The sequence below is a fragment of the Dermacentor silvarum genome, chromosome 7 (assembly GCF_013339745.2).
Source record: "Dermacentor silvarum isolate Dsil-2018 chromosome 7, BIME_Dsil_1.4, whole genome shotgun sequence".
In the NCBI taxonomy this organism is placed as follows: Eukaryota; Metazoa; Arthropoda; class Arachnida; order Ixodida; family Ixodidae; genus Dermacentor; species Dermacentor silvarum.
Window position 1 is genome coordinate 55,722,384 of NC_051160.1, and position 14,222 is coordinate 55,736,605.

Here is a 14,222-nt window from a genome sequence, read left to right on the forward strand (position 1 = left end):
GCCTTTGAAGAGTCTCCGAAACTGCTTTTGAAATTCACTATCAAATTGCTGGACAGCTAGCGTTACGTTTCCGCGTGTGGGGCAACAATATCCCGCGCTTCCCGCTTAAGAATTCCACACGACGTCTCATCATCTTGGTAACAAAACCGTGGATAACATAAATGACCATTGGACTGCGTACGAAAAGCTTCGGTAGAGATTGGTAAATTTTTTTTTTCGAACTTGAGCATCGAGCTATGCTTTGATCAACATAGGCAGAAATAAAAGGCTCTAGCGAAGGCCTTCTTTGATTACATTGAAGTGGTCCTCAATTACATGTTATCACAAGTGTTCTGCCCGTATACGCAGATGAGCCGCCGGTCGTCGGGAGTGCAAACCGAGGCATGCAGCAGCGTCAGCCGGGCCACCACTGCCAAGATGGGAAGCTCGTTCTGCGAAGCGTACGACAGAGACTCCCAGATGATGCGGGTACGCCTTGTTCCGTGGATTACGCGCCTTCCTTTCGAACAGAAAGGTTTAATTAGTGCGGGGCCGAACCTCAATGTCCCATTAAAATATATATAAAACGCAATAATGTGCTTATTAGGGAAACAGTAAGCCAACTTGAGTGATTATCGTTGCATTTAAAACAAATACGAATAAAGTTCTTGTGACTGACATTCGCAAAGCTTGTTATTTCGGTTTACAAGCTTTCTTGAAAAGTTAACCAGAATAGTAAAATTGAAAGTTAGTGCAGACAAAGTTTTCGCCTAACAGTGACGCAAAATGTTTATCGGGATCTTTAAAAACGGCGCCCGATAGAATACTTAAAGCGTACAAATAATACTCGGCCACTACAGATAACCATAAGACGCAAGGGTATTTTGCCGAGGTCAACTTGCAGAAATCCCGCAGCCGAGGTGAATTTGTCCGGAATTGCTGTGCTAGGTGTTAATTGAATCTGCATTAAAGCTTCTGCGTTCTGTGCAGACCTGCCGAATACTCAAGCACAGATTGCATCTACATGGAAGCCATGCTTGGCAGATCATTCTCACTGAAAGGAAAATTTACATGAAAGAGTAGAAATGCATTAGATCAGTATTATCTTGTTCGACTGTAACATACGCATAATAAAAAACTTAAGCAGAAGCTGCAGGAAACCTCGCAACGACATATATATATATATATATATATATATATATATATATATATGGAACAAAAAAGACAGGCGTTACGTCAAGGGACAGGAAGACAGCAATGTGGATCATAGAGGAAACGGCGGTAGCCGATGTTCTAGCGGAGATTAAGCGGCAGACGTAGACGTGACATTGGGCAGTAATTCGAAGAACAGGAAATCGGTGGTACGTTACGGTAACATCCTCGGCAAAGGCAAATTCATTCGGGACCGTCAGTGAATTAAGTGGTTTGACAAAACCAAGATGTTTGCTACCATGGCGGGGAATCGACTGGCGACGGCGTATATGACGGGGGCACCTCGATATACCTAAGTGAGGCCTTCATCTTGCAGTGGACACAAAGACAATAGCCACGATGACCACCGTCGCCCTGCTCTCAACAGCTATACCATGCAGTTACTCTCTTCACACTTGCCCACAGAATAACGCTTGGTCGACGCCTTGCGTGGTGGCTGATCCTTAATTGGGTTGGGTGGAACGTCAACTTTTTTTTTTATTAAAACCTCAGCTACTTAGTGCTATAGCTCGTGAGGAAAGTGCAGATATAGCTTATGTCTAACATTGGGCACTCCACAAACTATGAAACCGACAAGCAAGCAAACAAACACAAAAACACGCACAGGTGCTGATGGCGGGCAACGCGCACTACCTGCGCGAGCGGTCGGCCTCGTTCGGCCGCACGTCGACGCTGGACGAGACGCTGTACATCTGCCAGCAGATCGGCCAGCAGCAAGAACCACCCGCGCTCCCTCGGCCGGCCACCGCAGCCTCTGAGGTGTTCGTCACGCGTCGCACCACGGCGCTCGGGTCGTCGTGCGAGGACCGCGAGCCGCTGCGCCTGCGCCACCTCGTGGGGCTGCAGCACCCGCAGGCCTACGTGATGGCGAGCAGGAGGAGGACGCCCACCGGGAGCCATTCGTGAGTATACAGCGGCCCCCTCCGGCCCCATGCGAACCCCACGTGAGATTTAGCTACTAGACACGTAGGCATGCTGAACAAACAGCGCAAACAACAGGACTACGGGACGGCGACTAACACGGAAATATGGCAAAAAAAAAAGGCGGGAAACAAGAGAGACCAGTCAAGATTGCTGTTGCCTTTATTAGCCATCAAGGAAACCCAGTCCGCTATTTTCAGTAATAGCTTTTCCTACAGAGTAGTAATAATCTGACAGATAACATCTGGAATTCACTACGTGTATGGTGACTCACTTCAGATGCATGTAATATTTGTTAAATATTAATAGCGCCTTTATTATACCGCTTCAAGGAAACCAGACGCGATATATATTCAGGGATAAGTCCACCTATAGCGCACTACCAACGTGTCAGACATCTACCGAACAACGAAAGCGATGGTCGTCATGAACCGTGTGTGAACGCCTAAATTGGGAAGTGATTGAGTCATTGTATGTACAGCGTGAATCACGCTTGCCTGCCAGTGGTCAAGGAGCCGGCTGCAAATCTGCGCCTGTGTCGCTTGGCAAAGGCTGCTGGGTTCGAGACCTATTAGCTACACAAAATTGACACCGTACACGCAGAGACAGACAACTGTGAAAACCCAGCTTCATCATACAAGGTGGCAAAGATGAGCAAGATACACATATTGTAACGAGCATACAAGAAGCAGTTGGAAAGAAGAGGAGGACGAAGTGCTTCTAGGCCTGGTTGCGAGCTCACCATCATCCATCTCCTGTCAATAAAGTCATTTCTGCCCAACTCTCCGTAACAGTTGTGGTGGAAGGTGCTGGGTAATCGACACCCGAAGACGGAGGTTATACCGCAAGTTCTTCGTCGAAGCCGCCGCCTTGCTGGACTTCCACCGAACCCAGCGGAGTTGGAGATGTCCCACGACGCGGAAGAGCAACGGCCTGTCCCAGCCTCTGCCAGTTCTGTCCAGCAACTACGAGATGCACGTCCCTTCGCCGGAAAACCGGGCGAAGACGTCGATGAATGGCTCATCCATTACAAACGGGTGAGCGCCTACAACAAGTGGAATAGCACTTCCCAGCTTTCCAACGTTGTGTTCTTTCTTACGGATACCGCGTTGGTGTGGTTTGACAACAACGAGGAGACATTCACAACATGAGAAAGATTTGTTTCGCAAATCAAAGAGCGCTTCGGTGACTCCGTGACGAAAAAGAAAAGGGCAGAGCAGACGCTTTCACAACGCGCGCAAGTACCGGGCGAAACATGCATGACCTACATTGAGGAAGTGCTAAAACTCTGCAGGATGGTGGACTCTGGCATGTCCGAGGAAGACAAAGTCGGGCACATCCTAAAAGGAATCGCCGAGGACGTTTATAGCTTTCTGATTGCTAAAGACAGCCTGGCCTCTGTCGCCGACGTCATCCGGCACTGCCGCACGTTCGAGCAGCTTAAGACGAGGCGCGTTACGCCGAAGTTTGGCAGATTAGCCAACGTTACGACCGTTGCAAGCATAGATAACGACCAGTCGCTCGATCTTGCTTCAACGATCCGTCAAATAGTTCGAGAAGAGCTCAGCCTGCACTCACAAGTGACTCACCGCGATACTTATCACCCATGCTCGTCCCCAGCTGTTGAGACAACCGTTTCATCCTTCTCCGAGTATCCAGCGGAATATAGACTCCCGCCTCGACAGCCACCACTTGTTTACGAAAGCGGCGCTCCCTCTGACGCTCGATCACGATGGTCAGAGCCACGGTATTATCGCCAAGGCCCCGTGACTTATGATGCCGGGACGCGACCAGAGCAACGTCGACCCTACTACCAGGACCCCAATTACGACCGATACAACCGATCCCAGCGAACACCGGAGGCGAGTTACCCAAGAGAGAATGAACTCGCTTACCGCCCACAGAGAGCAAGCATTGGTTTTGAAGAGTATACAGTGAACCGTGACCCTCCCGTGTGCTACAGCTGCGGTTCCACTGGACACATAGCTCGTTACTGTCGCCAACACCGTCAGTCACGAAGGATACCGCCGATGTTTTCGCCACCTGGAACCCGTACTTCGCACGACCCAAGGACCAGTTCACTTCCCACGGACCGTTTCTCGCGCGAGATCAGACGCAGCGATTCGCCAGCGTCTGACCGCAGCCTGACACCACCAATTAACCGTCCTCGTCGTTCTCCGTCCCCTCGGCGCCGTGCATCTTCGCCCCCGCCGGGAAACTAGCATCCGCGGCCGATGGAGGTGAGGTCGCAGGACGGTCTTTGGATGAAATACCTCTGCCTGCTGTGATGATCAAAAACAAAGTGAATGTGCTAGTTAACGGATTGCCGACCACTGCTTTAGTTGATACTGGTGCGAATGTGTCTGTCATGAGCCTCGCTTTCAAGAACCGCCTAGGCCACAAAGTTATGTTTTCATGGGACGATGCCGTTACCTTTCGTGGAGTGGGCGGAGAGTGGCTCCACCCCCTCGGTGTTTGCGCTGTAAGTGTTACGTTGGCTGGGAAAGTGTTTGTGTCGGAGTTTTTAGTCCTTGCCCGCTGTTCGCACGATGTAATTCTCGGCATAGATTTCCTTCAACACTGCGGCGCTTCTGTGGACTGTGGAAATGGTGAAATCCATGTGAACGAGGTGCTTTTACCCGCGATTTCTGAGCAAAGCTCGTGTGACGAAGAAAGGAATACACTCAGTGTGCTTGATGCAGTGCTTGCCCCCTCATGGTGCCTAACGCCCGTTCGTGTTTGTGCAACTACTGTTGACGCTCCTTGCGTTGACCTCGTGATTAGGCCCATCAGCATTAACTGTGCTAAAAAATGTATACTCGTGCCTTGCTCTGTCGTGTGCTTGACGAGAGGAGTAGCAACGTTGTGGGCGCTGAATTGTTCCGCCACGCCAGTAGTTCTGCCTCGAGGCATGAAAATTGCCCTTTTCGATGAAGCTTCATGCAGCTCAATAGCAGTACTCACAGCAGAGCCCGCTCCTGCTTACTCTCCATGCGATTATCGCCCTTCTGAAGAGCTGATTCGCGGTATGATCAGCAAGGCTCTCTGTACACCTGAGCGTCAAGCACTGGTACAAGTCCTATCTCGACATGTTGCTGCATTTGATTTTACCCACGGAGATAAGCCACTTGATTTACCATCATCACGAGCTCGCCACAGAATAGATACCGGCTCAGCACACCCCATTCGCCAGAACCCCTACCGCGTGTCATCCTCAGAGCGCAAGGTTATCGCAGAACAAGTTAAGGAAATGATGAAAAAAGGTGTTGTTCAAGAGTCGTTCAGCCCATGGGCAGCTCCAGTAATCCTCGTCCGGAAGAAAGATGGTTCCTGGAGATTCTGCGTAGATTACAGACGTCTAAACGCTGTGACGAAGAAGGATGTCTACCCACTACCGCGAATCGACGACGTCATCGATTGCTTACACGCTGCTTTTTATTTTTCGACGCTTGATCTACGATCGGGGTATTGGCAAATACCTATGGAATCTAAAGACAAGGAAAAGACCGCATTCGTGACCCCAGATGGCTTATTCGAATTTAATGTTATGCCTTTTGGCTTCTGTAATGCTCCCGCCACCTTTGAAAGATTCATGGATACAATATTACGTGGCCTAAAGTGGGAGATATGCATGTGTTACTTGGATGATGTTGTAATCTTCGGCCGCACGTTGGAAGAACATAACGCCCGCCTGAGTCTTGTTCTGAGTTGCATCGAGAAAGCTGGACTAGTTTTAAACTCAAAAAAGTGTCGGTTTGGCGAGCGTCAAACATTGGTTCTGGGACATCTAGTCGACAAGGATGGCGTCAGACCCGATCCCCGTAAGATTGAAGCAGTCAGCTCTTTCAAACCACCACAGACAGCACGAGAACTTTGCTCCTTCATTGGTCTATGTTCCTATTTTCGTCGTTTTGTACCCCGCTTTGCCGATATTGTTCACCCGTTGACATCTATTCTGCGACAGGATGTATCCTTCACATGGACACCGGAGTGTGACGCATCATTCTCGCAACTGAAATTTATACTAACGTCAGCACCCCTCTTGCGTCACTTCGACCCATCTTGCCCGACTGAAGTGCACACCGATGCTAGTGGAATGGGAATAGGAGCGGTACTTGTACAACGTCACAACAACGCCGAACATGTCGTTGCATATTCCAGCCGTTGTCTGAGCAAGTCCGAGCGCAATTATACGGTTACGGAGCAGGAATTCCTGGCAGCTGTTTTCGCCGTGCAGAAATTTCGATGTTATCTTTACGGAAGACCATTTAAGATAGTCACCGATCATCACTCTTTATGCTGGCTGGTTGGCTTGCGTGATCCATCAGGTCGACTCGCGCGCTGGGCGCTGCGCCTACAGGAATATGACTTCGTGGTGTCATATAAGAGCGGACGTCGTCATGCCGACGCAGACTGCCTTTCTCGCATTCCTCTTGCGACTTCCGACTGCGAAGCTGAGAATTTTGATGACTATCTCGCTGCCATTACTCGTACGTTCCCCGACGCGGCAGACTTTTAGAGAGAGCAACGCAATGATCTCAACCTGGATCCGCTGTTTGCCGCCGCTCGTACTGCTCAAGGCAGCGGTCGCTTCACCATTCGTGATGAGTTGCTGTATAAGAACAATTACTCCGGGACTGGAGCACGTTTTCTTCTAGTTGTTCCCGAGAGTCTCCGCGCCGACGTCTTACGCGCCATGCATGACGATGCGATATCTGGTCATTTTGGTTTCGTGCGAACGCTACACCGCACGCAAGAGCGATTTTACTGGCCCAACATGTACCAGACAACCAAACACTATGTCGCTAGTTGTGAAACGTGTCAACGTCACAAGCGACCAACCACCGCTGTACCAGGTCCCCTGCAGCCATTGACACCGCCCAGTACACCTTTCGAGCAAGTAGGCATTGACCTTATGGGTCCATTCCCGTTATCTAACAATAAGAACCGTTGGATAATCGTTTGCGTGGACCATCTCACACGGTACGCAGAAACTGCAGCCATACCCTCTTCCACCGCTGCATGTGTGGCGCTTTTCCTGCTGCGTTCCGTAGTTCTTCGTCATGGTCCGCCGCGTGTTATCATCAGTGACCGTGGTCGCCAGTTCACTGCGGACGCCGTTGAGGAGCTACTTCGTCTGTGCACTTCTGAGTTCCGTCACTCCACACCGTATCATCCACAGACCAATGGCCTCGTTGAAAGGACGAACCGAACACTGACCAACATGCTTGCCATGTATGTTTCCTCCAACCATAAGAACTGGGACGACGTGCTGCCCTTCATAACCTACGCATACAACACGGCGAAACATGAAACCACGAACTACAGCCCATTTTATCTCCTCTATGCAAGGCTACCGCGCAGCCCTCTCGATACTTTCTTAAACTTTATTCTGCACGACGACGATTCTGTGTCAAAGACTGTGTGCCTCGCTGAAGAAGCCCGCCGAATAGCCCGCCTTCGTACTTTGGCCTCGCAACACCGTTCAAAGGACCGTTACGACGAGCGTCACGGGCCTGTTTCGTTCGCCAAAGGCGACTTGGTGCTTCTTTGGACACCACAACGCAAGCGGGCCTTGTGTCAAAAGTTCCTGTCCCACTATTCCGGCCCATACGTTGTCCTGGAACGTTTGAGTGAACTTTGTTATGTGGTAGCTCGCCTCCTGGGCAATGGCCGGCGATCAAGTAGAACGCAAGTGACTCATGTTGCTCGCCTGAAACGTTTTTACCCTACTGATGCCTCCTAACTCGCCCTACGGGCTTCGTCTGCTTGTGGGGGAATGTAACGAGCATACAAGAAGCAGTTGGAAAGAAGAGGAGGACGAAATGCTTCCAGGCCTGGTTGCGCGCTCACCATCATCCATCTCCTGTCAATAAAGTCATTTCTGCCCAACTCTCCGTAACAATATATTAGATTTCAAGGGCACGTAAATACTAATGAAGCACATCGAGTGCAAGGTGAGTGCTTGAGGCATGGCCAGTCGCGGTCTTATCGCGGGTTCGGCCTGTACATTATCTCTTGGATGAGGATGACCAGGTCTACGTTCTCGCTTTGCTTGCTGTTTGCATATGTTGGCACTGCGATAAGGCCGCGAATACAATGCCGAATGCACTATCCTGGCGCTCGTGGCCAAGGGGTCTTGAACCCAGCAGCTACCGATAAGCGATGTTGGCGCATTCCGCAGCCGTGTGCTCGACCACTCTAGACAAATGTGATTCACGCTGTGCATTATTCAGCAATTGACGCGCCACGCTCTGACCGCTTGGAGGGCCGGCGCTTTTTGCGCCAGCGGTGGTCACTGTATGATCGCCGGGGGTCCGAGTGCAGTCACGATGCATCACAACCACTCTCGCTTCCATGTGATCCAAACATGCAGCAGCTCGGTCTCCCCATCACCCACCAGTGGCGCAAGAACTGCCGAGAGACGCGCGCTCCGAGCATCACGTCTCAATTACTGAGCGCTGTACGCATACGATGACTCATAAGGTCATGTGGTACATGATGCGGTGTTCTGCTTCAGGAGTCGCACGAATAAGGAAACGACATCTGTGGGTGCTACCTAGACACGGCACTTGTGCGCTTCATTTTGTGCGCATTTTATGCAGAACTCAATCACCACTCCTGAGAAATTGTTGAGTGTGAATTTGACAATGAATCACGAATGTCAATTTGACACGAATGTAGTGAAAAATTAAACGTATGCGCTGTGTGACAGGGGCGGACACACACAACCACACCTTGTGAACCACAACGTTACACCGTTTCTTTAACTACATTTCATGTCTTTCGCGGACCAATGTGTTCGAAATAAAGGACATCATTTGGTAATACACTTGGTGTCTTATATGTCTGGAAACGCTGCTGCGAATGTTGACAATGTACTCATGTAGTCTGATTCTACACCTACTATGACCGTGCTCTACCAACAACATTTGTTTAAGAACGCCTATAGGCTTCCGCTACACACCTACGGATATCCGCTGAAAATTACTAAGGATGGCTTATGGCATATTGTCACGCGAATGAAGCACTAATTACATAGAAGAGTGGTATTGGGCTTATGGGCAGAGACGTGACTGGACCGTAGGGCAGATGATGTTAGTGGGAAATATTTTGGCCGCTGACTAAAATCTGCCAGTCTTATTGGAGAATCTGCCAAAGCGACAACGCTGAATATTTTGACAGGCCCAGCGGCGACGAAGGCGTGAGCCGCAGCTCACCGCAGCTGCGACCAATGCCGCGGCCTCGGCGCCTCCTGGCGGCGAACACGGAACCCAGTGGCCGCGCATCGGACCCTGGGGTGGTGAGTGAATCACCGCCGCGCCCGAAGCCTCGGACCAGGCTGCCGCTCAGGGTTCCCGTCAGCCTCAGCTCGACCAGCGAGCGCCACTCGGACTCCAGCGTGCTCTTCGTTCCGGACTCCACGGACCTCGACTGGTCGACCACGCCATCGCCGCCGCGTTGAAACGATGTTACCGCGCGCTCACCTTTCAATAGAACGCCGGGTGCTTCTGCTATCGAAGGTCCGCAATGACTGGCCTTCACCTTCAAGCATCATCGACGGTGCCCCAGTATTTCATGCACGACTGTGCGCGCTAGCCAAGTTCATTTTTTCCATCCCTCGAGACGAATCTGCTCGTTCAACTGAAAAAAAAAAAGAGAAGACGGTTCTAATATACTCTTTGTATTCCGAAAGTTTATTTTCTTATGGTGTTGTCATTCAATCTCTTTGAAGTGCCCTGAAAATGCTATCGCAGTTTGAAATGCTTAGGCATGTGCCATCGCGTCAGGGCACCTTTGTTTGGCTTGAGCTGTAGATTCGCTCTTCCGTTTCCTTCATTGCGGCCGTGCATAGCTGATGAAGTTTGGGCTCAATGTTTAACATACAGCATTGTGAATACGCGGAGCCCCTTTAAATATTCTGTTCTTCGCAACTGCTTGTTTTACGTAGAATATAAAGCGCTCGTAAACCTTCACGAATGGCTAAAGGGCACCTAATGAGTAGGAAGTGCAAAGAACAACATGTGGTTCAACGTATCACGAAATACAGCAGAACCTCTTCACGTATCCTTGTTTCATACATGGCGCTTGCAATTCAGAACAATATCAATGACCGAAAAAAAAACACTTGTTCCTTTTCTATCGGCTAATATGTATCTGGAAAACACGATTTATGATAACAACGTTTAGTAACATCGCCAAAACTGGGATCCTATGTTACGTTTATCGAGATATTCTTCGCGGCTGCACTGTAAACCACTTCGCACTCTTAGGAGGGTTTCGACCATCAAATCACCCTGTTTCCAAAGAAATTTGCAAAAAATATGGGTGTCATGTGTTTTAATTACCAAACAATCTTAATTCTTTAAAGGGAGAGTTCTGCGCAAACAGCACCCTTATGATGCTAAGGGTATCACGGTCTGTGGAAACACCTCTTAGTGTGGTTGTACCATGAATATAGTGCCCGGTGATGCAAGCACAAAGGTGCATCACGATAACGTCAGCATTATAGCGCCTGCTTTAAGAAAGCTGAGCCGCAATTCAAAGTGGTTGACGTGCGGCAGCAGTGGTGGTTGAGGGGCGCCAAACTTATCTTCTGATTCACGTCTTTCCAGGATTTCTACAAGAACCAGCTGTCTACAGCTTCAACCTGTTTTGTCCGCTGAATGTGATGGATATTACATATTCTGTCTGTTTTCACGTTGTTTGTGAGCCTGTATTCCTAGAATTACCGCTATCGACACATACGTGCGGAATCAGTGATACGCCTCTTCCAGACCATGGACGGGCCATGAAGTGCTCGGAATGCGAAAACTCCTACAACTTAGGAGAATGTTGTCTGCTGAGAGGCCACTTTTAAAGCAAAGGGCGAGAAAGGCCACCGGTCATGGCGATGCACGGCGGGCCGCACAACGCAGAAAGCAGCGAGAAGGTGAGCTTGACTACTGATCTCACCTCATTTAGCGCAGACATAAGTCGCAGGCTTGGCGCGCGTGCTGATTTACCATCGCAGGTACAAGAGGTTAAAGGGTCAAGTAAGGTTACGTAGAAAAGTATGATGAAATTCTTAACCGACAAGTGACAGAAGAAAATGAAATCCGAAACTTAAAACGTCAGTAGCCCCTCCCCTGTCGAGGAAATGGGGGTAAATGAAGCATATCGTGTGTTTCTTCGGTGTTCCTTCGAGCGAATAGTACTGACGAGTACCACGTTATCCTCGAACCACAACCGGTCACACGCACTGCAGCTGGCTCCAAACTTCCGGTTCAGAAACTCGCGTGGAAACCTGGCCGTCGCAGTGGGGAAGATGGTCCTAGCGTTGCCGAGGCGAGCACCACAGTTGTCGGGTTCTTGGAGGGCTAGACGACGCTGACGTTTGGTCTCAAGATCGCGCTCCCGCAACTCGGGCTCGATGGCTCTTCGCTGACGTTTCTCATGGACTTCGGAAGCCCTCACGCTAGAATCGGCACGTCGACGACGAGCTCTTTCCGAAGCGCGTTCCTTCTGGATGGTTTTTCATAAGAGTTCTTCAAACTTGGTATGGTAAAGCTTTCTTGAGATAGGGATGGCTCATCGGGCTATTATGGGTAATGGAGTTGGGAAATTGGGAGATGAAGACAGGACCAGCCACCGGGGAATGCTTACCCACCTGGTCACACCACGCGGAGAATTCCCGATTCCGCAGCAAAGGCGAACAGCACTCGCAGGACACTGTCGGCCTCCGCCGAGGGACGGATCCACTCCTCGAAGCTGGCCACTTGCCCCCGGTGCTTTCGTCGGAGAGCGGCATACTTTGGGCGCTCTTCAAACCTAAATTCGTCCGTTATGTAAGACAATGAATGGCTCATACCCCCGTCAACACGGCCTCCCCATTACGACGGCAGAAGAGAAGCGAAATTCTACGCTTGAATGATTAACGGCAACGCCGCCAGCTGTGGTAGCAGATGAAGACGACGACGATCGCGGGAGCAGTGGCACGAGCGCGTACCGACCACCTGGGCAGCTCGGAGAGTAGCTGGAATTTTCAGCCTTACATCGCCGACACAGGCTAGCGTATACAAGCTTCACTTGAAAAAGCGAGCAACTCACCTAGAGGAAAGCCGCGAAAAAGAAGCTATTGAGGATCTAAAAACAACTGTTCATAGTCTTGAGTGGTGCAGCAGAAAGCTGAATTTGGAGATTCACGGCATTCCATTAACACAGAATGAATACCTGCTTGATAAATTGCAAGACGTGGTCATTTCTGTGAGTATTCCAGACTAAATTACTAAATGACGTTGACACCGTACACCGGCTCCGATACAGGATTGGGAAAACACCTGGAATTATCGTATGCTTTGTAAGGTAGTCTACTCGTGACATGTGGCTAAGAAAGCACAAAGACATGCGGGCTCTTAAAACTAATGTCCAAATTGCTGAAAACATGAACAAAAACTGTTAGCCCTTCCACTGGGGTGACGATGGAAGACCAGCGAAGCTGTATTACGGTGGGAGTTATGTATTTCCAATTATGATTAATAATTAAGATGTGATGGGGTAATTGGTTATTTGAACTATTAAAGAATGAGAAATATATATGATCCGATGGTTTTCATTATTTAGTGACCACAGGCACCGTGGACTTATGGTCGCTACGATACAGGTGTACACCAAAGAGTGACACGTTCTTCATAAACACGTCACCAACGCTGCGCGCGTTCGGCGCAAACGCGGGCAAAACGTCACCGCCGTCGACAACAGTTGTGCGCATTGTTTGTGGGACCACACAAAACCGCTGTCAAAACGCTGGCGTGAGCAAGCGCGCCAGCAGCAGCGAGCAAAGGTTCACGCGGTCTACCGCTTCGAAGGAAGCTGAGCGGCGAAAGCACAGTGCATACAAAGGTAGGAGCCGTGTTGCAGATCGCTTTCAAGATACGGTGCGCGCGACCGCGCGGCGCCGCGCAAAGTACAAGTTGCTCGCAGAGCAGAAGCCACAACCCCTCCCTCCAGCGCTGCCTTGCCACTGTCCTCCTTTCGCGTGGGAGATTGAGTCCCCAGTTCCCCTTGCGCCCGGTCGCAAGATACGCATTCGGTGCCGCAGCTAAACGTCGCCTCCCATCCCTCCCTCCCTCCCGTCTCCCCACGGCCTTTCGCGCGACGGAAGAAGTGGCGTTTGCTCTCCGCCGTGCGTTTGCTCCGCGTGAAAGCGCGCGTCCTTCGCGCGCTTTCACTCCACATATAGCATACGGCCAATGAAAGTTCTTTTCTACATCCGGACGCAACCAGCGAATACTGAGCCCTTAACAGCTTCGCGGTAAAAAAATGTCGCGATCTTCTGTTCCATGCCAGGGGCTGCATAGCGAACAATCGTTTTTGCTTCGCATGGCACGCAAACGGGAAAGTTTTTGTTCATCGTAGTGAGCACGACCGAGCGATAGTCATCCGCAGTTTGACGGACATTGAGTCGCTGCACGATAACTGCGACACGTAAAGTAACCGCGTGCATTTTGCATTATTTTTCATCTATTAAATCCCCTAAATCGATAAGCTTATCGCAGTTGAGCAGTTTTCTTGTGAAAGATGGTCAACACTGCTTAAACTCTATACACTTCAACCTTCCATTAGGCCGCAACAAGCGTGAGGAACTTGGCTGTTTTTTGGGGCGAGGTTCAATAGCTCTTTAATGTAGTCATGTCCTCTGAGACGTAGTGAATCGGTTGGCGTTCGTGGTCGAGTGTGACAGTCGACTTGCAGCGAAACCCGTTAGCGAGACCTTTAGTTATAACCAAGTCAGACGGGCAAATTTAATGGCACTCTGAGCGAGTGCACTTTGCCTTGCTGAATGTCACTTCAGCTGCACAGTGCTATAGACGGAAAAACGAATTGTCATTCGGGATTGATGACACTGAGCACTGAGTGTTTAGAATTGTAGAGTTTGATATCATTCTTAGCATGTCGAGTTTTAGAAACGGTTACTATTTTATTACAAAAAGAAATGATTATTTCGAAGAAGTCTTGCAATAAAAAACCGTGGCTCTAATCCACGCTGTGAAGGTGGTTGGACAGCGAAGCTGTAATCGACACCCACAACGATTACCCAGTGTGACGTCACTTGAATTCACAAACGTGGC

General features: G+C 49.9%; 1 protein-coding gene across 1 annotated transcript in view; it reads left to right on the forward strand.

Moving 5' to 3' along the window:
* LOC119458872 (uncharacterized) overlaps positions 1-9,742 on the forward strand; it is a 37,888-nt gene extending 28,146 nt beyond the window's left edge. Inside the window, exons 12-14 of the mRNA XM_037720734.2 lie at positions 349-468; positions 1,798-2,093; positions 9,298-9,742. Of these exons, the coding sequence (XP_037576662.2) occupies positions 349-468; positions 1,798-2,093; positions 9,298-9,577 (696 nt within the window). The 3' untranslated portion in view covers positions 9,578-9,742. The remainder of the gene's footprint in view (positions 1-348; positions 469-1,797; positions 2,094-9,297) is intronic.
* The last annotated feature ends 4,480 nt before the right edge of the window (positions 9,743-14,222 follow it).